The 24,762-nt window shown below is 52.1% G+C and overlaps 1 protein-coding gene across 1 annotated transcript; it reads right to left on the reverse strand.

Moving 5' to 3' along the window:
• Positions 1–1,377: 1,377 nt before the first annotated feature.
• On the reverse strand, positions 1,378–24,608 carry PROSER1 (proline and serine rich 1). Its single transcript, XM_054586578.1, has 12 exons — positions 24,222–24,608; positions 20,059–20,127; positions 18,506–18,600; positions 17,432–17,525; positions 15,392–15,502; positions 14,581–14,664; positions 13,500–13,578; positions 12,827–12,922; positions 9,068–9,109; positions 2,665–4,381; positions 2,069–2,210; positions 1,378–1,500 (listed from the first exon to the last, which is right to left on the reverse strand). The coding sequence occupies exons 1-12, from the start codon at positions 24,264–24,266 to the stop codon at positions 1,378–1,380; spliced, it is 2,697 nt and encodes an 898-aa protein (XP_054442553.1). The 5' UTR covers positions 24,267–24,608.
• Positions 24,609–24,762: the final 154 nt, after the last annotated feature.

Consider the following 24,762-nt stretch of genomic DNA (forward strand, 5'->3'; position numbering starts at 1 on the left):
CGTCTGTCTCGAGTGTGGGGTGTAAAACAGCTTCCCATCCACCTGTCTTTAAAGTGAGCCATCAGCGGTGTATCCTGAATCCCAAGTACCTTTGGACAACGATGTCCTATGTAGTAGCTCTAGCACATACGAAAAATTAAGAAGCCCAGGCATTTAATAAAACACTTATAAAATGTCATATCCATAAAGTTTATTTTAAAAAACTGTTAAAAACTAACCATACAGGAATATTTATTAATATACTTAAAAAGTTTGTTCCCCGTGTTGAAGGAAAATACATTAGCAACATCTTCCAAACACCATCTTTATAAAATTAAAACCTCTAGATGTTGAAATGTACTACAGTAGATTCTATAGTCTCCTCTCTCACTCACAGGATCGGAAATCACTCTCCCTACGACCCCGCCTCCCCAGCGTGGCAGTCACCGCCCGGACGTTGACGACACGCAACGGCGTTCCGCTGCCACAGACCCTTAGAGCGCACACGGCACACCTGCCAGTAGAGAGTCCTCTCTGTTCATGGGCAAATAATGACTTCAGATAAGCAATTGACTTTAAGGACAAAGAGAAATACTACATCCCGTGACTGTAAACATTCACCAAGAGCTTCCAGGGCGGAACGAGGGGCGCGTGGCCGCGAGCCGCGCGGGCGCTTCTCCCTCGTCCCGCTATTGCTGAGATCAGGTAGGATCTGAAGGCGAACTGCCGCGAGCCTCGCGCGCACTCCCGTTAGGGACGTAGGTCTGGGTGTGTATCGTAGTCAGTGAGTGTATAGTCTAACGACTATACCAAGCACCATTTTCACGTACTTAAAGACAGAGTTAAGCTCAGCGGTATGTAGATGATCATCAAGGTCAGAAATGAAAAGTAACTGTGGGTCTCCAGTCCCCTCCCGTGGGCACGCGCGGGGCACGCGGGCGCCGGGGGAAGTCGCTCACGCCCACCGAGGGCGGCGGCTGCCCCAGGGCCGCGTGCCCCGCGAGTCTGAGGCACAACTATTACGTTTGTCCGTAGATGCTCACGAGCAGATTTAAGGCTGTGTTCGGCTCTAAAGAGTTCAACCTCCTCTTTAGTTCTCTCTACACCCGTCCCATCCACACAACTCAGAAGTCCATGGGGGGAGGTGAAAGGTCCCCGAACACTTTTTAAATATTCTTCTCCATAAAATTCATTGCCAGCATATTTACATAGGGGAGTGTTCATAATTAAAACCATTTTTTAAAATGCAATCATACTTTAAAACTCTTATTTATCCCATTTCCCCAGGATTATCCTCATCCTTATTCTCTGATTTTTGGCCAGCTGTACACTCGTCGGATTGTTCCCTGCGGTCGTAGGCGGCTCGGGCGTCTCTGCGAAGGCGAGTGCAAGTCCCGTTCACTGCCACCCGCTCTGGGACAGGCCCGGCTGCAAGGAGAAGGGCGTTCCCGGCGTGGACGGGTAGCTGGGGAACCCGTCCGGCGGAGCTGGGTAGCCGTCCAGCGCGGAGGCCGCGTGCGCCTGCGGGGAGAGGAGGGGGCAGGTGAGCGGGGCGGTGGGCGGGGCTGTGGGGGGCGTCCCGCCAGGTCGGCCTGTGCGGCCTCAGGGGCCGCGAAGGGAGAGAGGCCGGGCGAGATCGGGCTGCGAGGTCCCCTAAAATTTACAAGAAACATTCAACTTCTTCCGAGGGTGGAGGTGCCCAGAAATGCCATTATAATGTTTCATATTCTTTAAAAATTAAAAAAAAAAGGTTTTCTTAAAGTTTAGCTTGACATGTGGAACACAAGACAACATGTAACTGTCTCGTGTGAGATGCCGTTTGTAACCTCTCAACACTGAGACTTGAAAGCGGGAGGAGCGGTCCGCACAGACGCAGATATTCTAGCGCCTTTGTCAGCAGGCGCTGGGACAAGACACGAACGTTTTGCAGGTTTGGGGAGAATGAGTCACCGCGCCTACAGACGTCCCGCCAAGAGTCACTCGTGCCAGTGCGGGGACCTCGCCCGTGACGCTGGCAGGTGCCGGGAGGGCGCGGCCCACCGGCCGGGCCGCACGCGCCGCCCCCGCCGCGCCGCCGCCCCCGCCTCACCTGCTGCCGCTGCGCGGCGCCGCCGAGCTGCAGGTCCTGCAGGGGGGGCTGCGAGGGGGTCTGGGCAAACCCGGGGACGCCGGGCAGGGACAGGAGGCCTGGAAACACAGAGCTGCCCGCAGCCTGAAGGCCCGACGACAAGCTGAAACGACAGGGGCAGGTCAGGGCGTCAACAGGACGGAAAAGCTGTTCCCGTGCTTGTCAAGTTCTGCCTTAACGCGCGGAAAACGTCTTAGAGCCTCTGTCCAAGGAACCATGAAAGGCAGCCACTTACACAGAATTACTTTGTTATAAAGTATATTATTCTGAATTCCATTAGGTCTACATTTTGCACTGACATACTGAACACTTGTGTTTTATAATGAAGGTGCAGCACCAAACACAAACCCTAAGGCCATCCGAGCAGGCGTTCATGTTTTACACAGTCGCCTTGACGGGACTGAAGGCCAGCGGGCGCTTTATTTTAGGCCCTCAAGTTCCAGCCAGAGAAGCGCCGTTTAGCGGCGCCAAACGGCGCCCTTCCTGTGACGCAAGAGCGAGCCCGCGCAGCACAAGTTAGTAGAGAACGAGAGTCCCGCCCCCAGACGCGCACGTACCCGGCTTGTGCAACAAGAGCAGAGTTGAAATTGGAGCTAAAGGCCGAGGCGAAGCCCGGGAGGACGGGCGCAGGTGCCGGCGCGGTGGCGGCCACAGGTAGTGGGGCGACGGCGGCGACCGAGGAGGGTGCCTGCAGCCCCGCCAGCGAGGGGAGGGCGGGGGCCGCGCCGGCGACGGAGAAGCCGGGGTAGGGGGCGTTGGCGGAGGAGAGCGGCCCCTGGGCCACCGAGAAGAGCGAGGGGACCGCGGCGGACAGGGTCAGGGGGAAGGGCGCAGCCGAGACGGGCGCGGCGCCGGGGAGCCCTGAGAGCGCGGCTGCCGTGGAGCTGGGGTGCGGGGTCGCCGCGGAGGCAGCAGCCGCGGACGAGGTGACCAGCAGCGTCCCTGGGAGAGACACCGAGGGGCTGAGAGCCGGGGTCCCCGTCAGCGGGAAGCTGCCGGCCAGGGAGGTGAAGGGCGGGAGGGCGGTGAACACGGGCGCCAGCGCGGCCGAGGCCAGGGCGTGCGGGCCGTTGGCGGGCGCGCTCAGGCCGGACAGCCCGGACAAGGCGGGAGTAAGGCACGCGGGCAGCCCGACAGGCACGGACGTCGGCGGGTACGTGGGCCCCAGCGCGCCGGGCAGGCCTAAAGTGCCGTGGGCGGCGGCCACCGGGTGCGACGGGCCTTTGAAGGCGGAGGGCGTGGGGCTCGTGGGTTCGGTCTTAATGGTCACGGGGCAGGCGGTGGCCACCGGGCTCGGCGGGACCGGCTCGGCTGGGGCGCCGTGCGTGGGCGGGGCCGCGGGGCCGCCGCTCACAGGCCCTGAACTGGAAGCCGGGGCCGGGGCTGCCAGCGGGGGCGGGACGGGCGGCGCCGGCGGAGAGGCTGCGGAGGTGGCCACGGGCGAGGGCAGGCCCGGGAACAGGGCCAGGCCCGCGGCGGCGGGGCCTTGGCGGGCAGGCGGGGCCGAGGGCGCGTAGCACTTGCCGGCGGCCAGCGCCGGGGCGTCTGCGCTGTGGCTGGGGAGCGAGGGCAGCGTGGCTGGCCCGGTCGGGACGGCGGAGGGCAGCGAGGGAGGGCTGGTCAAGCCACTGTCGCCGGAAGTCAGGAAGCCTTTCAAAGCCGACAGGAGGGGGCTGCTGACCCCGAGGGGACAGGCCGCGCTGGGGGCGGCCCCGCCGGCGATTGCGGAGGGGGCAGGCTGGGACGCACCGTGGGAGGCGGGGGTCAGGGGCAAGGGCAGGCCCGCGAACACCGAGGACAAGGAGGCGGGCCCGGGGTGGCTGGTGGAGGTGGCCGTGCAGGGCGCGGGGAAGGGGAGGCCCACGAAAGGGGCGGCTGCGGAGGCGAACGCCTCGCTGGGAGCGGGGGCAGCCCGGGGCGCGGGGGCAGCGGCTGCACAAGGACCCGGCAGGGGAACGAGGCCCGGAAAAACGGAGGGGACCGGAGCAGGAGCGGGCGTTGCGCTGTGGACGGAGGCGGCCGGGGTGGCCAGCAGCGAAGGCGTTCGGACGACAGCTGGGTTTGGCTGCAGCGCGGGAGCGGCAGCAGAGACCTGACCCGGGAACACCGGGAGGACAGTGCCCAGCAGGCCCGGCCCCGGCCCCGTCGCGGCAGCAGGCGTGGACGGGTGACCGGCCGTCTTGACCGGGGACGCAGCGGGAGCAGGAGCGGCAGCGGCTGTCGCAGGGTTGGACCCGTGAGGAACGAAGAGCTGACTCGCTGGGGCAGAAAAAGCTGCAGGGGAGAAAGGCAAAAACGTATCACCATGCTGAGATGCCCAATTTTAAATCAAAAGAAACACACGACACTCTTTGTAATAGTTCACGAGTGTGGAAGACAATCAGTGACCAGTGTGGCAGCTCTTCCCGTGGATGAGTGACGGGCTCCACGGCCTGACTCCCACTGTGAGGCCCCAGCAGGTCCAGCGACACCCAGACGCGGCTCCGCAGGGCGCACCCAGCCACTGCAAGGAGGCCTCGCCAGGTCAGCAGAGACTGTCCCTTCATGGGGCCCAACTTTTAAAACGTTAAAGAATCTATTTTAATTGCAACTGATGTGGGTGCTATGGCTCTTCCTTTAGTTCTTTCAAGCCACTTACCTGGAGAAATAAGACAAGCCACATCCCCTGCTATGAGCCTGCACGACATCCGCTCTGGGGCCCTCTGGCCTCTGATGGGGAGCCCCCCAGGGAGCGGCCCCGACTGGCTCCGGTTTCCGACTTGTGGGCTGGCTCCCTCCCAGCCTCTCCTGACTCCAACTCCTCTCTAACTCCGGGGAGCTTGTCCTCAGAGCCCGCGCGGGCACAAGAGCCACGTCCGCAGCACCCACAGCCTCCACACCCCGCCCAGCGCCCGCACCTCCAGTGCGGTCCCCTTAACCCAGCCCCCGGGCCCACGTGAGGGCCCCATGCGAGAAAAGAAACACGGCGAAGAACGGACACAGTTGTGTGTAAACACATCAGCTTTCATTTCACTCCCAAAAAGGCCCACTTCAGACCCAAAGGTACAAACTAAAGCTGAAAGGGAGGGGACAGAGGCACACACCAGTGCCTGCGACCAACCCCGGCTGAAGTGATGGTACTTAGAAGACAAAGGAGGGCGTTAGAAGACAAAGGAGGGCGTTTCAGAACGGTAAAGGGATCAAGCCAACAAGGAAAGGCGGCCCTTGGACACGTGAGCATATCCACCCTGAAGCACCTAAGTGGACACATCAAATACGGGCAGACATGGGGCAGGCGACAGGACTGTGAGGCTGGCGGGTGCGCGCGCCCCTGGACCTCGCTGGGCGGGCCACTAGGCAGAGCGCCAGCGAGGAAACACCAGCCTCGGGATGCTGAGAGCAGATGCGTCCAGTGGGAACCGCACCTCTCACCCCGGAGCGGCAGGCGGCACATTCCTTCCAAATGCACATAGAACATAGTCCACGACAGGCCACATTAGGCCACAAAACATGTCACAGTGAATTTAAGACTGAAATTTTTTCAAGCATCTAGAAACGAGAAATCAACTACGAGAAGAAAACAGGAAGGACAAGCACATGGAGGCCACTTAATATGCTAATAAACAGCGAATGGGTTAACGGTTACATCGAGGAGGAAATCACACACACAAAAATAAAAGCACCAGGACCCAAAATCTGTAAGACACAGCAAAAATAGTTCCAAGAGAAGAAATTTATAACAATAGAGGCCTACCTCAAGAAACGAAAAAAAATCACCAAGAGAACCCAACCATTACTGTTTGCCTTATGCAAAAATCTTCTACAAAATATTAGCACACCAAATCCAGCAATACGTTAAACGTATCATAACCATGATCACCTGGGATTTATTACTGGTATGCAAGGTTGGAAATAAAATGAAGTATAAAAGTCATATGATCATATCAATCATTCTACAAAAATCATCCATTTATGATATGATAAAAACTCTCAGCAAACTGGAAATAGAGGGAACATACCTCAACATAATAAAGACCATATATGACAAACCCACAGCTAATATCATACTCAAAGGCTAAAAGTGTTTTCCTCAAGATCAGGAACAAGACAGGGATGTCCACTTTCACCACTTTCAGTCAACATAGTATTGGAAGTTCTAGACACAGCAATTAGACAAGAAAAATATATAAAAGGCATCCAGATTGGAAAGGAGGAAGTAAAACTCATTATTTGCAGATGACAAAATACTGTACAGAAATAAACCTAAAAGATTCCACCAAAATAACATTATTAAATCAATAAAGGGGGAGACAAAATGAACATTCAGAAATTGGTTGCACAAACTATCAGAGAAATTAGGGAAACATCACATTTATAATTGTATCAAAAAGAATAAAATACCTAGTAATAAATTTAACCAAGATAAAAGACCTATACGCAGAAAACTACAAGTCATTGATGAAAGATAGAGAAGATAAAAATAAACAGCACCATATGGATAGGAAGAACCAACATATCTAAAATGTCCATATTACCCAAAGCAGTTTACAGAGACCATGCAAACCCTATCAAAATACCAATGGTATTTTTCACAGAATTAGAACAAATAATTCTATATGAAAGAATCAAAAGACTCAGAATAGCCAAAGCAATCTTGAGAGAAGAGAATAAAGTTGGAGGTCTCATGCTACCTGATACCAAACTATACTACGAGGCTATAATAATCAAAACTGCATGGTACTGGCACAAAAACTAAAATATAGCTCAATGAATCAGAATACAGAACCCAGAAATACACCTATACCTATACGGTCAATTAATTTATGACAAAGGAGGCAAGAATATACAACAGGGTACAGACATTCTCTTTAATAAATGGTGTTGGGAAAAGCAGACAAGCACATGCAAAGAATAAACTAGATCCTTTCTTACACCATATACAAAAATAAACTCAAAATGGATTAAAGACTTAAATATAACACCCAAACCCATAAAACTTCTAGAAAGAAACTTGCACAGTGCATTCTTTGACATTGCTCTTAGAAACATTTTTGGATATGTCTGCTTAAGCAAGAGAAAAGAAAAAAATAAAACAAATGAGACTACATCAAACTAAAACGTTTTTACAGAGGAAACCATCAACAAAGTGAAAAGACAACCTACTAAGTGGAAGAACATTCACCAATATACATCCAATAAGTGGTGAATATCCAAAATGTATAAGGAACTTATAGAACTTAGCACTAAAAAAAACCAACAACCTGGTTAAAAAATGGGCAGAAGACACAATATAACGTACAGATGATGTATTACAGAACTGCACGCCTGAAACCTATGTAATTTATTAACAATGTCATCCCAAAAAGAAAACAAAAATGGGCAGAGGACCCAAGTAGATATTTCTCAAAAAAACATTCAAGAAAAGATGCTCAAGGTCACTAATTATCAAAGAAATGCATCTACCATGACCCAGCAATTCCATTTCCGGGTACTTATCTGAAGAAATCCAAAACACTAACGCTAATTTTGGGGTGGCCAAAAAGTCCGTCTGGTTTCCCCCCAAGACGGCTCTAGGGGCACGTGAAACAGTTCTGTTAGACGGCACTGCGGTGGCTGGCACATCAGCGTGCGTTTAAAGAAACGATCAGCATGGGTGAATTTCTGTGTAGCCATTTTAATGTGGAAGACGGAAGAAAATATGCAACATCTTCAGCATATTATGCTTTATTATTTCAAGAAAGGTGAAAATGCAACTGGAATGCAAAAAAGGATTTGTGCAGCGTGTGGAGAAGGTGCTGTGACTGATCGAATGTGTCAAAAGAGGTTTGTGAAGCTTCGTGCTGGAGGTTTCTCGCTGGACGATGCCCCGTGCTCAGATGGACCAGGTGAAGCCGACAGAACTCAAATCAAGACACTAACTGAGAACAATCAATGTTATACCACTCAGGAGACAGCCGGACACTCAAGATATCGCAATCAATAAGGTTATTGGTGAAAATGAAAAATGCGTGTTTTGTTTGACAGAGTAAGTGAAACAGACGTTTTGGCCGACCGAAGAGCCATGTGCATCCGAACGTCCCCTGCAGCGCCCTGCCCCACAGCCGAGGTACAAAAGCGACCGAAGCGCCCCCGGACAGGGGCGTGGGCAAAGCGGACGGGCGCGTGGACACATGGGACACCACTCAGGCGTAACGAATAATGAAACATTGCCATTTGTGACAACACGGATGGACCTAGAGGGTCTTGTGTTCAGTGAAATAAATCAGTCACAGAAAGACAAATACCATAAGATTTTACTTCTATGTGGAATCTTAACACAAAGTAAATGGACAAACAAAGCAGAAACAAACCTGTAGATCCAGGTAACAAACATGGTTGAGGGTCGAGGGGCCTGGTGAAGCGGCAAAGGGACCGAGAAGCGAGAAGCAAACCTCGGCCATTTCCAGGCAGCCCCGGGGCACCGGCCCTCCTGGCGGCCACGCCCACAGGTACAGAAACGCCTGCCCCGCCCGGCCGCACGCTTGGAGCCAATATTAAATGTTAACTGTATTTAAAAAAAATTTTAAAAGGCACCTGTTTTTAATCAAAATAATTAAGGTAGTACCTGATATAGCATTTTTTTTTTATCGCCCTGTGTGTTTTCTGTACAAAAGGAAATGAGGCTTCCAATACCACACACTGTGGAGTGACCGTGGAGGGAACCCACAGCAGCTCGATCACAGTGAAAACTCCGGTAACATGATACAAGGGCGCAGGGTTAACGTTAAATCCAGCGAGCGCGTGCGTTCCGAGGTGTATGTGCACCATGCGCCGCCACCAAGTCTCTTTCCGCGAGTGCCGATCAGTTCAGTTCTTTAACCAGGACTCACCCGCGAGCACAGGGACCCCGAGTATGCTTGGGCCCAGATGTCATCAGGGAGTGACAACAGAGCAGACTATCGAACGGACACCAGTTACCTGGGAATCAAATGTGGTACTTACTTGGATTCTGTGGTTTTGAAGAATTGGAAAGGTCTTCATTTTCTGTATGAAAATAAATAAAGAAAAGTTGATGGGAAGCTTTAGTCGAATTATTTACCACCATAATAATAATCAGCAACTGGGGTAACAAAGAAAAACCCAGGACACACAGGTGCCCTGCGTGAGCAAACACAACGTGTGCCGACACAGCACAGCGGGAACCGCCAGAATCGCAGCGGCAACTATGTACAGGCGCCAGCGTTAAGGACGACCGGCCCCCTGCACCTTCTCCCCCGCCTGCAGTCTCTGAGCCAGCGGTCACCTCACAGACACGTTTACGAGCCCCTTCAGGACAGACGGTGGCCTCAGCGCCGCCCAGGAGCAAGTGCAGCCTGCCCGTGCGGCATGGGGAGCAGCCGCTGTCCCCCGCTGGGTAGCCCCCCAGCGTGCGGTGCAGACCTGGGGGCAGGGGCAGATGCAGAGCGCGGCGCCCTCCGCCGTCTGAGGAGCCACCGGCGAGCCTCGCAGCCGCCAGGACAGCAGAAACAGGCTCTATGCCAGGGCCCGAACTGCCCCAGCGAGACTGACAGCCAGACACGGCCCCAGCGCCGGGTCCGAGGCCCGGCCGTCAAAGACGCGCTGCGGAGAAGGTGGCCTCTCGTGGCTTGGCTAGAACTGCCCAGGAGCCAACACCGTGATGCGGAAGGTCCAAGGGACCCACAGCCCAGACGGCGTCCCCTAAAGAACGTGTCTTGTTTAAGGAACTAGAGCAAACGACTACACAGGGTGTCTATCAGCAGAATGTCCCTGAAAGGAAGGGAAGAACCGTGAAACCCCACAGCGCAGACTAAGACCGCGCAGGCGCACAACGCTGCCAGATGCGCGCTGAGAGGGCGAAGACTTAGAAATATAAAAATCCGACTCCGAAATACTAAATGCAAGGAATGGTAAAGATCAGAAATAATATTACTTCAAGGCGAATTACTTAGGTAGAAGAAACAAACAAAAATAAACCCCACTGGGAATGGCAAAAATACAAAGAAAAAAAGCTATCATAAATAAAGAGATGAGCCACTTAGAAGACAAATACAGTGCAAATGAGGAGCACCAGAGAGAAAGGATGGGTGAAAAAGCAACAATTAAAGGAACAATAGGAACAAAGCTCCTGAGCTCCCCTTTGCACATCCATCCAAAGGGCCTGCAGGCCGGGACAAGAGAGGCAGGACAAGAGAGGCAGGACACACGCCAGGCGTCCTGGGGAAAGCGCTGCTCGCCTCTGAGGACACCTCTGACCCCTGGCGTGAGGACGCCGCTCCTTCTAGGCTCAGGGGAAGCGCCGAGGTTCTCATGAGGGAAAGGAAATAAACTGGAACTGGTTTCTCAGCTTCCACCTACACACGCCCTTTCTGAAGAAGCTACTTAGAAAAATGTTCTACTGTAAGAAAATGAGAATGAACAAATCAGAACAGGAAATCAAAGAACAGAAGAAACAGGAAGAAGCCAGGAGTCCAGAGGCAGAGACGAAAGGACGGGCCGCGCTCCAGCAGAACCAAAATGGACCAAGAGGGAGCCCGGCCCGGCGCGCCGAGCACAGTGCGGCCTCCCTGCTGTTATGCACCGACAACCACGGAGGACGTGGAGGCGATTGCTAGCGACAGTAAAGATAAATTTAAGATGAAAAACTGGGATACCATCATGAGCAAAAAATAAAATGGAAGAACTAAGAATATGTAACTTTTACAGTTGTTGGAAATTCCTAGTAAATCTCCCTCACCTGTTTAAAAATCAGAATCCATCTAAATATCATTCATAAACCAAGTAAACTACCAAAGAAACAAAACCCTAAAAAAATCAAAACTAAAGATTCAGGCAAAATACTTTTGTAAAATTTAAAAAAAAAAAAAAAAGGAGTTAAGACAATGTTAACACCCAATAAAGCCAGGGAAAAAAGAAATACTGTCATAGTAAAATACAGCTCCACTGATGTTATGTTAGACCCAGGAAACTCAAAACACTGTCAAGATTTAAAAAAAAAAAATAGGTGATCGGTAATAAGTAGCTAGAAATGAATTATTTCATTTAAAACTGCAACAAAAACTACTTCTAAAATCCCAGAGGCACAGAACCTATACTCTAGACAGTGGCAAAGTCTCCTTAGAGGGGCGGAAAGCAGCAGCCCCGGGCGGGAGACACCACCTGATGTGATGCACACAGGGACGCAGGGTGGGCCGGGAGGGCTCATATTATGAAAATGCCAGTGCCCCCCAAATTATTCCATAACTATACGCACACAAATTTAAGTTTTACTTGCATAAAATAATCTTTAAGCTCAGAGGGAAGAATTAGTTTCCAAAAATAGTTTAAAAATATGAAAACAATGACCAAAGGCAGCCTTATCAGTTATCAGAACACACTATATAAATCTGTTAATCAAGTCAATATAGAACTATCGTAACCTAAAATAACTATAATGGAACACAGTTTAAAAAAACACCACCACAGAATTAGAGCCCCATGTGGTATTTCCAAACAGTGGAGAAAATGCCTCCGGGAATAAACGACGCTATCATCTGGGTGACCTTCGACTCCAGATGGAGCAGGGCTCTCCCGAGACCCGGGCCACCTATGGCCATGAAGGTCTGGCCCACAACAGCGTGGTCCCAGCTGTCCCTTCACAGCCTGTGCGTGGCTACGCAAAAACGCAACACTCTCAAGGCAAGAAAAACGATCTATTTTGCAGAACGTGCTCTGCAGCTCTTACGGGTCAGAATACTCAGCTGCAAAACAGAACCGTTCTGGCTAGTGAAAAAGAATTTATTAAACGCTGTTAAGTAACTCTGAGTCTCTAGGAAGGCAGAAAAAAAATTAGGTTCTATCCCTACACTACACAGATATAAAAATAAATGGCAGTGGATTAAAACCTCCCTATGAAAGAAGAATCACTATAGACGTAATTAGAGAATAAAACACTATAGATGCTATTTCATACTGTTGGGGTGACACTTCCTAGGCAAAAAAGAAAACTCAGGAAAGTCAAATTTTAACAGCTAATCAAAATAAAAATTAAACTTCCATGTAAAATGTAAGTGAAAATGCACACTCCATCAGCCTTGTCAGAGCGGCGCGCGTTCAAAACTGACCCCACCCGAGTGAGAGTGCGCGAAGACGCGGCCCCAGCCCCTGGGGAAGACAGCTCCGCGACGCGCAGCGGCCAGACGCAGCCCGCCTGGTGCGGCTCAGCGGGTCAGGCGCCGTCCCACAAACCGCAGGGCCCGAGGTCCTTTCTGGTCAGGGCGCCTGCCTGGGCTGCGGGCCAGGTCCCCAGCAGGGGGCACGTGAGAGGCAACCACACGCTAATGTTTCTCTCCCTTCCCCTAAATAAAATCTTAAAAACAGACAAACAAGATTCCTACTTCACATCCAGTGTTCCCAGGAGGCCCAGGAAAAGGCTGAGCCAGGAAGTGCTGGGGAGAGAGGTTAAGCCCCTCCAAGCCCCCACAAGACTGCCTTCCCCACCGTGCATTTGCCTAAATGGTGACATTCACAAAGTCGATTAAACACTTTCTGTCAGTCACTGGCCCCTGAGGAGGACTCTCCTGTGTACCCTGCTCCTGCTCACGCACGCGGGGCAGCGGGCGGGCTCTGAGGGAGGCCGGGCCCGCCCAGGGGCCGCCTGCGCGCCCTCTGCTGCCACACAGCCCTCCAGACACCCCCCCATACCCCAGACTGCGAGCAGGAGGGGGTCGTTTCCTCTGCCCGCCAACGACACCACTGCTTTACCTGTCCCTGCGGGGTTCGGGGTGTACGCAGGCGGAGGGGGCACACCCGGAGCGATGACACTGGCCAGCGGCACCAGGCCCGCGTTGTTATAAGCACCTGTGATAAAAACAAAATAGAAAAAATATAGAACTCAGTGTCATTTTGTGGCCCCGAGCCCCAACTATATTAACGCACCTACTACTTTATTTTTAAAACTGCTACACAACATAGCTGCCTTCACGCTGTGGGGGTCCGTAGGATGACCACAGAGTCCCATGCGACCCCCGGCGCAAGCTGCTATGCACCAGCTCCTGGGCAGGGCCCACCGCACCGAGAGCGCCCGTCCCGCGTTGGACACACGCCCTCGGCCACCCGGGCGAAGGGCCTCCTCGATGGCGCCTTTAAGCGCCAGCTACCAGAAAGGGGTTCGTGCTGATGCACCAAAGCGAAAACCCGTAACCGTTAACAGTGGCCAAGGATAATCTGCAAGTCACTCGTGGACGGGAAAACGTCCTCCACCAACTCCGCCTGCTGCCCGGCTGTGGACCAAGATGCAGCCACCAACCGCAGGACGGTTAAACCGGGCGCGTCCGGCGAGAGCGGGAGCTTCCCCAGGAGCCCACACCCACACCGGCTTTCTCTTCACTAAGCGGAGAGCGCCAGGAACAGACGGGGCCTGCGAAGGCGTCCTTACTTGGTGTGACGGTCGCGTGGGGCCGGCATGGAGGTATCGGGTACGGGACGGGCCGGTGAGGGTTGTACGTGGAAGGAGGCTGGGCGGGGACAAAGCACAGTGGTTAGGGGAGGCCACGCGCACAACCCTGCTTCACAACAGCCCGAGAGGCTGGCGACGCCCCGAAGCACTTCCGTCACTGGACCCACACAGGGCACAGTCAAGGGAAACGTCTTTGCTTTAAAGGTGTGGCTCCTGCTAAATGGCAGAGGTGGACCCTGCAAAGGCCCCTGTGAAGGCGCTCCTTTTTTATTTCAGAGGATATCACCCGCAGTGAATGGTCAGGCCTTAGGCTGATCAGCAGACGCCCGTCTGACCTGCCTAGTCTCAGTCAGGTGCCGCTGCCGCCGCCTCCGCGACACACGAAACCCACTCGCTTGTGCAAGGTCAGCCCCCCAATCGAGAACCCCCAGACCCTCCCGAACCCACGAGGAACTCATCTCAGCGTTCTTACCCTCGTCTCTCCTTTTGGGAGGAAACAAAGCACTGTTTTCTTAAGCAGTCGGCATTCTGACAAATCCAGCAGAATGCAGACTGGAGCTGTGAATCCAGTATTTAGTCTTTTCGCCTTTTGAAACCCACAAATCTTTTATCGCTGATGGAACGTGTATAAATAACAAAGAACATTAAAAGAACTACTCTCTAGTGCTGACTGGCGGGCTCAGTGGGGTGGGCCTCACCCGGGAAAGCGGAAGGGTGTGGGCCCCCTCCACCCTCAGTGCACAGACCTGGGTGCGGGTTTGGCCACCGCACAAGAGGAAGCCACCGCCATCAGTCTGATAGTCGGTCTCTAGAGACCCAGAGCTAAGCCAACAGCACACTTGTAATGAGAGAGAGAGAGAGAGAGAGAGAGAGAGAGAGAGAGAGAGAGAGACGGGGAGGGGGGTGCTCGGGCTGCCCCCGACGCCCTGCCCTGGCCACGCCCTCCCCGAGGTGTTGGGCACCCTGGGCCCGCCCAGCACCGAGCGCAGCAGACACTCTGCAGAGACAGAAAGCTGCGTGAGAGCCCTGACCCGTTCCACCACTTGCATCCTGCACGTACCGGTTTGGACGGTCCAAGGATGCGCGCAGCTATTCCTTTGCCTTCACTGGTGCATTCTTCACCATCTTTTTTCAAAGGGGTTCCCTGTTTTAACAAAAAATAAAATAAAGACTTAAAAAAAAAGCCCCAGAGCAAAACCAAAACCAAACCCAGCCCCTGGCTGTGCAGGCCTGTCTCACTCTGGGGCACCCTTCCTTTATGCGTGTCCCCTCGCGAAGTAGGGCCCCCGGCCATGGCAAGCTCACGGCTCGCCTCCCAGACCACCACCCGTGCCGAGGTGGCCGCGAGCTGCCCCGCACGTCTCTACGGTCCGCCTGGGTGGCAGTGAAGGGAAGGGCTGAACTGCTCGGCATTTAAAGGCCAGGTCCGGCCCGCCCTGAGCGCGTGGCCCCGACAAGGTGGCACCCCATGCCACGGCGCTCCCCGCCAACCCCGCACGGGATGAGCGGGAAGCAGCCTGTTCTGGCCTCTCCCCAGGACAGGTGCGACCGGAGCTGCCGTCCGGCACCACGGCGCAGGCCACGCACAGAACCAGGGCCCGCGCTGCAGCCGAAACTGGACGGGCGAGGTGGGCTCGCGAGCGCGGGGCGCGCAGTCTGCACCGTGCAGGGCCAGGCGAGGCCTCCTTTACGCCAGTGCTTTCATGTGGTTTGCACGTCAACTTTCACTCTGTGCATTCAGTTGCTGACACTGTAACTTCCTTTCCTTTGTAGGAGCCCCGCCAACTGGCATTTTCTTTAAATATGAGAACTATGCTCAATCCACATTTCGCCACATGACGTTTCCACGGCGGCCACCAAAGCATGCTCACTGGGAAAACTCCATTAATGCGGCTCGGTCTCCCTTTTGGGTACGGGTTCCCTGGGATCGTCCCGCAGGAAGATATCATGGCATGAGGAGCTTTGCAGCCTCCCTTGAAAGCCTGCACCGTGAAAAAGAAGAGAGAGGAAAAGAAAAAGTCAGCGTCCTGGACCTGCCCGCGCCGCTGCAAGACATGCGCTACGGAACAGCCTCCCGTGCAATCAGCCACCATTTACAGTGCTGAACGGGACCAAAGTTAATGAGTAAAATCGCTTCATTTACATGGAATTGCTAATGACGGTAACAATGGTTTTAACATCTCAGTGATGGGCCCTGTACAAAGGCATCTTCGCCCTGCGTTTGGTAAACTGGGCGCAAAAGCCCGTTAACCACGGGCTACGTCCCATTTCTCCAATGACCAGGAGTCACAGTGTCCGTCTCTACAAACTGCCGGACACGGGGTTCAAAACGATGGCTGTGAGGGCACACAAGGGACTTGGTGAGAACTCCGACAGCACGAACAAGGATGGAGGAACCATAAAAAAGAACCGGACACAAATGAAGGACACACTAACTGAAATGGAGGCTACATTACAGGGAAGCAGCAGTAGCGTAGATGAAGCCAAGGATCAAATCTGCAATTTGGAATATCAGGAAGCAAAAAACACCCAATCAGAACAGCAAAGAGAGAAAACAATCCCCTCCCCCTCTAAAAAAGCCACTGTAAGGAGCCTCTGGGACCATGAGGGTTCGGGAAGGAGAGAGGGGACGAAACTGAAAACCTATTTGAAAAAACAAAGACAGAAAAGTTCCCTCACAACAGGGACCAAAGAGGCCCACTCCAAGACACAGGAAAATTAAGAAGCAAAAGGTTCAAGACAGAGAGAATCTTAAAAGCAGCAGGAGAAAAGCAGGTAGTTCCCTACAAGGGAGCTCCTGTAAGACTGCCTGCTGATTTCTCACAGATACTTGGCAGGCCGGAAGGGACCGGCAAGATATATTCGGAGTGATGACAAGCAGGAACCTACACCCTTACTCTACCAGCAAAGCGGTCGTTTAGGATCCAAGGACAAAGAAAGAGCTTCCCAGACAAGAAAAAGCTAGAGAAATTCATCACCACCCAACCAGCACTACATGAAATGTTAAAGGATCTTCTTTATGAAGGAAAAAAAGATAAAAAACAAGAATAATAAAATGGCAATACATATCTATCAACAATTGAATCTTAAAAACGAACAAACAAGCAGAACAGAAACAGATTCACAGAGACAGAGAGCATTTTGCTGGTCACCAGAGGGGTGGGGTTTGGGGAGAGGGCGGAGAAGGGGACGGGACTCAAGGACAGGCTGGTAGGTACGGAGCAGCGGTGGGGACGTACAGTGCAGGGAATACAGTCAGCAACCGTCTGATAACCACGCACGGGGTCAGGTGGGTACCAGGCCTGCCGGGGCGACCACTTGGTAAGTTACACACACGTCTAGTCACTGGGGTGCACGCCCGAAACTGATAAAGTATTTTGTTAACTGTAACTGAAAACAAAAAATGATTGAACAGAAAGAAAAAACAGGGGCTCAGACACCGCTCCTGTGGCTGCAACCGACGGCGAGGCCGGCTCTGCCGCCCGGGGCCTGCACGGGCGGAGGCCCCCCGGCGGCCGCGGGGCCCTGGTCCTCCTCGGGCAGGGCTGCCGCTGCTGCTTCAGGGCCAGCTGCCCACGCCCTGAGGAACAACCGCCTGGAGGACGACTCAAGTGGCCCGGGCTCAGGCCAGCACTGCTTCTCCCACCCTTAGAGATTCTAAGTGAATAAACGAGGATTTTGGTTTATCATTCTTCTCGTAAGCATTTGACTGATACGTATAAATGGAAGGACAACCGAATTCTAAAAGGCAAGTTCCTAGACACACAAAGCTACAGACGAAAGCCCAGAGCCCTGGCAGAGCCACCAAGGGCCAGGGCACACCCAGCGGGGGCGCGGGTGCTGCCGCCTGCCCCCGCCCCCGCAGAGCCCCCTGGGCGCGGCCCCACCCCCCGCCGCGGGCAGGGAGCTACCTGCTCCAGTACTCTCTTGCACCGCTTCTTCTCGGACATGTTTATCCTGAACAAATCTTCAATGGGACGAGAGTTCTGTGCATCGACAATGTTTCTACGAGAGAAAAACAATTTAGCTTTTCATTGAGGAACAGGGACAACACACTGAGGCCAAGGACTTTTGTTTACTGCACAAGTACATCCGAATGAGCTGCTCTCTGTGACAAAAAGGAAAGTGTGACTAGCTGGTGACTGTAAACAACATGGAACATAAAGATGGTGAAGTAATGATGGAGGTTAATCCGGTTTCCTCAAAGAAACAAAATGACCCTATAAATCAGACCCCTACGCTGAGGCCCCGAACGCACCGGCTCGCAGTGCGCGCTGGGAGGGCGATGGTGCCAGCACGGGCCCGCGCGCCAACTGCCCAAAAGCCATGATCGACCTCAAGGGAGGTTCCACCTCATGCTCAACGGTAGTCACACGTTTTGTGGACATCTGTAAACATATGAGACTTAAGCGTGCATGCGCAGCAAACAGCACTCACAGACTCATTACGCCAAGAGCAGGACCCTCTCTGAGCTCGCTTCCGCTCACTGTGACCTCAGGCGGCACCGCGCTAGGCGCTTGTGCACGTCCCGCCATGTTTAAAGTTCACGCATCCCCCTGAGCGGGCGGGACCCTTCTTTTTACAATTGAGGAGAATAAGGTCCAGAAATAGTACGTACATCTTAAGCGCTACCCTCCCCCCGCAAAATACCTTTGTCGGAATGTGGCAGAACTTATCTAACTACAAATCCTACGACGTGATCAGTGAGCCTTTCAGGTATTCCCAGTAGGAAGGCATGCAAGTCATTCATATACAGACATTTGCAAATAAATAAACTTGACAAGCCCATTACTTTGTAAGTTATAACCATGTGTCATATGCACACTAGACATTTTGATGTAAGAATTCAGTTTTATGTTTTCATAGATTTTATTATAGTTCCATTTACTGATATAAATCTGATACGTTAACAAACACTGAGTTAAAAGACACTTAAAAAGCCCTCCAAATTTCCTCCAATGAAGTAAAAAAAGAGAGGTACTCACGAAGCTAACAGCTCAAGAGCAACCAGCTTGTCTTTACTGAAGGTGAAACAGTTGAGGATATTGACCACTTCCGCTGGGTGGACAGCCACCATTTTCTATTAATATAAAAGATCATTTAATTTCAAAGCGAGGCAGTTTCAAAGCAGAAATTACCATTTTGGGGGAATGAACGTTTATATTCATAACACATGTACGTGAGGTGGAATCTGCCTCCTCACAGGCAAGCCCCACCTAACACGGGAATTAACTCCCGCTCCTCGGTGTCGCGATGTGAACTGGGACCCAGGTTCCCCGCCATGCGCTGCGTCCCCACGCCCCTCAGTGTGCTCGTCCACAGACAGAGCACGCACGTGTGCCGCTTCCCTCACACAGGTTAAGCAGAGTGTATTGGACCCAGGTTCCTTCTTTTTCAAGAGCAAGGAGAAGATCTGGCCGATTTATAGGTTTGTGTCACCAGTGAAGGGAACTCAAAAGCCAAGCCGACGTCAGAAGATCGGTTAGAAGCAACACCGACCAGGTTCCTGAAGTCCGGGGTGGGGGTTTGCTGACATTTAACGTGTGCACTGCCAAAGAGCTGGTGAAACTGCATAAGCCTCTCTGTTTTTAAACAGACATCTACAAAATTACCAGGAGTTTCAGTATTTGCAAAAGACCTATTTCCTCATTTGTAAGTTTATTATATGTTTGTAAAGACCTGGAACTACTGAGGGAGCTCATTTATGAAAACGTATCACGTAACCTAATTGTCGAAGTCTCTGGTGTGAAAACAGGCCAATCAGATGTCAGGAAAAGCCGGACTCATTTCAGTCCAAGTAAATCCATCACGTTGTGCCAGGGGAGCCTCCGTGGCTCTCGGCTTTAACCAGCAGGTAAGCTGGGCAGGGGGCCGCCAGGCCCGCCCCGGACAGAGGTCCGCGCTCGGCCCACCCCCCAGGACACCACCTGCCCCTCTGGCCCTCAGGGAAGGAGCTCCCCCGCCCTGTGACGGGCGGCGGCGGGTGAGACAGCTGGCTCTTCATAAGGCAGAACACAAGCAGCTGTTCAGAGAAGAGGCCGCACAGGCCTAGAGGCCTTCTCAGGCACGGTTGCTTGAAAGTTCAGGGTCCCCAGGCCCTACGGCCACCCACGCCTGACCCCGGCCTGACCCTCTATGAAACCACCCCGCACAGGCAGCCACCTTCGGGCACTGCTGAGCGCGGCTCCAGGGCGGTGCGGCCCCACGTTAACTAAAACAGAAGTGTGGCTCCTCGGGCAGGGCCCAGGGACTGTAAGTGCTGGGAGCCGGGGCAGCCGGTGAGGCGGCGCGGGCCCGCAGGGCGTCGCAAAAGCCCGCCTGCCTCCCCTCCGACCAAATATAAAGGGGCAAGGCTATCCGAAAGCAGGAGCCAGAAAAATACTGACAAGCTCAAATCCTGTGTTTGGCTTGCCTAACAATATCCTCTCCGATCTGCCAATTAAGAGCCTATGGTATTTGGTCTCAGAACGGTGTGCCGTGTAGTGGCAGCGTGCACACAATTCAAATTCTACACTCGAAGGGAAAGTAAGTTACTTACGTGCTGTAATGCTTTCATGGCCTTCAGCTGAGGCTCGGCCCAGGAGAAATACCTCAGTAAATCAACCACCTGGAAGCAAAGACGGGGTTTAGCTCTGATGACCGCGGGTCTGGAGCATCTCTGCAAAAGTTATGGCGGCATCGCGAATTCCTGCGCTCGGTGTGCTTCCCAGGCGCCGTGGCGGGGGGGACGCCAGGCAGCGGGGCTCAGGCTGTGTTGCCAGAGCAGCTGCGTGCAGCCACTTGAACTCTAACCCTAACCCTAATCGACTGAAATAAACCCAATAAAAGTCCAGTTCCTTGCTGGCACAAGCCACGTGAGGTGGGCGGCGCCCACCGTGGTGAGCGGGGACAGGGCACAGCTGTGGACCCCGGGCAGCGCCGGCCGAGAAATGAAGGACAGGGCAGCACAGGGACGCAGGCACAGGGACGTGCCGGCAGAAGGGGCGGGAGAAGCACGGGATGGAGACAAAGCGCCGGCCCGAGGACACAAAGATGCTCCGCGGCACCTCGGTCCTCGTCACCAATTCACCTGGAGCTTGTGACGAGTGCCCACACCCACCAATGCCGAGTGACGAAGAACTTTCTGTCATCAAAAAGCGATGAGTACAGGGTGGGATGAATCTGAGGCCGACGAGCACCGAGGGGCAACTGCATCAGCAGCAGAGAACTTTACACGTTTAGTGGGGGGCGGGCGTTAATCGTTCACAGGAGGGTATTCAGAAGTTTAGTGCAGGCCCACTGACTTCCATTCCTTTACTTGACTCGGGAGGGCCTAACGCTCCTTTTTACAACACAGATCCACCCCTTAAAGAAGCGAGAGCCACCAGGAACTGCTCGGAACGGCAGGCCACTTTGAGAGCGGCGCTGGCCAGGCCCTCTGCCTCCACCTCCAAGGATGTCACACAAGCCAGGGAGCTGGTGCGACAGCTCGTAAGAGGTGAGCAGGGCACCAGCCTCACATGACAGGCCCCCCACAAGGTCGCTACCACCCTGGTTAAGAGCCTCCAAGACACTCCAGATTAAACACACGCACGCACGCACGCGCACACACAGAGGCTCCGGAGAGAGTAATATAAAATCTGGGTTAATGAATCATGTTACTGTGAGCTCCTGAGAACAGAAGTTCTCAATAGTTCTATGAAGCAAGGTTAATTCTAGAAACCGGAGTGGTGTGTGTAAAAGAATAAAAATACTTTTTATTCCTGAAAAAGAGATTTAAAAAATAGCAAACAAGTATCACGTGTACTTTCTAGATAACTTGTTAAGAGAGCATTGTATGTCTTTACTCCTACAGGCCTGTGTTTACTACACAGCAGATGCTACCTGGCGCTTTGCCAGCTGCACACTTCGATCACCGCCAGGGCTGACACAGGAGGAGCCTTTGCCACCTCGAGGTGGCTTAGAAAGGCACATGCTTAGAAAGCGGCTTAGCGGAGTTTATAACGACTTTAGCAAAGTGGAACCACCCCTGAGAAGTTCTGTCCAACGGTTCACATGTGTGCGCACATGCACCAAGGGAAGAAAGCTATTCCCTATGAGAAATAACAAACCTTTTCAAAACATTTAAATTTTTAGAAAGCACAACGTGATTCTGAACAGCTGCGGTGGAGGAACACATGAAATGGCAGCAGCGTGTGCACGTGGCAGAGCGGCTCTGGGAACTTAGGAGGCACAAGCTCCACAGGCTGACGCCTCAGCCTCCACGCTGTGACCATCTCCCGCAGCGGCCAAAAGCTGGGGGCTGACGAGCTTGATCTGCGGGCGCAGACGCCGCCGCCCCGTCTGCCTCCCTCTCCAGGCCTCTCCTCCGGGTACGCGGGTCTGTTTTTGCCCTATTTCCCTATCAAGTGTTTTCCAAGTGCCCCTGGGAAATCAGTTCAGTGAACGTGTGCACATGCACACGCGTGCATATGTTTTTGAAGTGGCAAACTCTTCCTCTAGGTAGGTGGAAAGTTCTCACTAAACTGCCACTGGTCTTCTGGCAGGTACAGAAACTCCTTATTAGACACTGTATTTTTTCCCTTATTGTGAAAACTTTTATTTAGTGGCTTCATACAGGAAAATGTCTTCATTTAAGTTTTCTTTTACAATATGTGGTGAATTTTGCTACTATTAACTGATAAATGCTATACAAATTTGAGTATGTTTACCACTAGAAGCTTATAAATTTATGTGACATTGTGCCCAGAATGCCAAACACTTTGAACTGCTTTTTTTAGACACTGCATTTTAAAGTCATGTGCGTGTATGACATTGTGGTGATACCACATATCTGAACTATAAAATACCTGAACTATAAAGTTTCTAATGTTTTCTTCCAAAACTAAAAGTGTCTAAAGTTCCTGAATAAATACAGCAACAAAGTAAAGCAATTCTGACCCTGACCAGCAGGTAAACAGACATTAACCAAAAATATGTATTAAAAAAAAAACTTTTGATTAAACAGAGGAATACCTGTTCACTAGAGAAATATCCGTGCACATATTCAATTGCTTTTAATTTGTACTCTGTCAAAACAGCCTACAAAACATAGAAAAACAGCATTAATATAAGTGAACAGAACAGCAATATGTATACAGCAAAAATGCCCTCGCTTTAAATGATTGAAACGACACCCAGTATCACCTGCAGACCTGGGATACCAGGAATAGATCACCTGGTTTCAGCGGACTGACATTTACAAAGTCTGAGGGTAACTTTTAAAAACCAATGGTAACTCTCATACTTAGATATGCCTGCATTTTCATCCCAACTTCATAGACCAAGACAATATTGACACACCTAATTATTTGGCACAGGCAGCAAAAGACGTTTGGATTGCGTACCAGAAATAACGACTTAAGTGGCTGTTTTGTGTAACCATGATTTCCAACTCTGAAAAACTTGCTGTTCCCCTCATCAGTATTTACCATGTGATCTTTTCACAACTTAGAAAGGAGAGAATATGCAAAGTGACACCCTACGGCTTCCAACAGTAGAGGTCTACTGGCCCACCTGAATGCGCAAATTAGTTTCTCATCAACAGTAATTAAGTATCAGTTCAGGAACAAGTTGTGGCAAATTCCAAATACAGAGAAGCAAGCTGACATTTTATTGCAAATCTTAATTGGATAAACTGGGTTTGCAAAAGCAGGCATTTCCTTCAAAAAAGAACGTTCAATATCGTTGAATACGTGAATTCCACCTCACGTGCAAATTTGAAAAATGTTTTCGAAAAAATCACAAAACATTCTGCCTTATAGAGAATGAAGAAAAACAGCACATCCACAGACAATTTTGTTAGTAATTTCATAAGCTGAAACGAATAATAAGCGCCAGGCACAAGGTGACAAATGCTTCCCAGTCAGTCCCGGACCCAGGAGGCAGGGAAGGGAGGAGACGGTCGTCAAGAAGCGCGGGAGAGGCCCCTCTATTAGCATAAGAATGCGACCTTAAGTCCTTCCTGTTCTAAGCAGGTAAACGCTCACCTAAGCCCTGGAGGGAGCTATGCTCCAGGCCACATTCCAATTTTTTTTTTTTTTGCTGCCTGATTCTTTCTGGGAGGTAGGCTACATACAATAGCCTCAAAAAGAAGCAAAAACTTGGAAAGCAGGAAAAAAGGAGAAAAAAGGTTTCGGAATTCAAGTTATTGAAGCCCATTCCTCAGGGTGTGAATTTAAACTTCGTGTGACTTTAAACGTGAAGCCACACTTTTCATTCAGGCACCAGCGCTGGCTGCCCAGGCAACAGAGCGTGCCGATCCTCAGATCAGAAAACCGGTCCTACCACCAACGACCATTAAAGGAACATTCTACGCATTATCTCTGGCTTTCAATGTCTTAAGGGACTGAAAGGGGAAGACATCGGTCCAGACAAAGTACGAGGAATCGCGCCTCCAAAACGGGAGCGCGACTGAAGATCTGCAGAGCCAGCTTCGGAGCCGAGGACTCTTCATTTCACATCCCCGACACCGCGCTGTCAGCGTGTTTAAAGCGTTAACGTAATTTCTATTTGCGTCGTGTAATGTACCGAGACCTCATGTCCCACACTCTAGGTTAAAATTCCACCTAGTTTTGCAATCCTAAAACCCGTTATTTTGCACAATCTGCACGGTGCCTCCAAGAGAAAAGAGCATGAGAACTCGTTGCTCACAAAATGATTAATGGAATTAAATGTAGTTACCTTTCTAATTTCATCCAACACCATTTCAAACGACTTTTTGTCCATCTTGACGGCTCTCTCGGCGTGGTTTTGACAGTTACACTTTCAATGACAAAACGCTCGTCCCTGCTCAGCTCTGTCAGTCAAAATGTTGACAGCCGACGACGAAAAAGACTCCAGGAGCAAGAGACAGGATGCGTAGAGGTAGACTACTTGGAACTCCGGGAAAATATTCTAAAAATGGAGACTTACAAAGACTTTTTATTAAAAAACAAAAACCTTCAGGCTTCCGCAGCTTTTGCGCACAAAGCTTCAGGACACTTTGGGAAGAGCCGGGTCCTCTCTGAGTCCCGCAGAGAAACCCGGGTGTCGGCAGCCAGGGCTGAGCGCCGGTCCCCGCAGCGCGAGGCCAGGGCCGCCGGGGGACGGTCGCGAAGCCGCTCTTCCGGGCGGAGCGGCCGGGACCGCGGGGGCGCCCGAGTCCCGCGGGCGGCGAGGACGGAGGGGCCTGCCTCCCCGCCCGCCCAAGCGCTCCGGCCGCCGGCCTCACCGCCGCGAACCT

This window comes from Pteronotus mesoamericanus, unplaced genomic scaffold (assembly GCF_021234165.1).
Source record: "Pteronotus mesoamericanus isolate MK-2021 breed Mesoamerican mustached bat unplaced genomic scaffold, CSHL_Meso_final contig_94, whole genome shotgun sequence".
NCBI classification, from domain to species: Eukaryota; Metazoa; Chordata; class Mammalia; order Chiroptera; family Mormoopidae; genus Pteronotus; species Pteronotus mesoamericanus.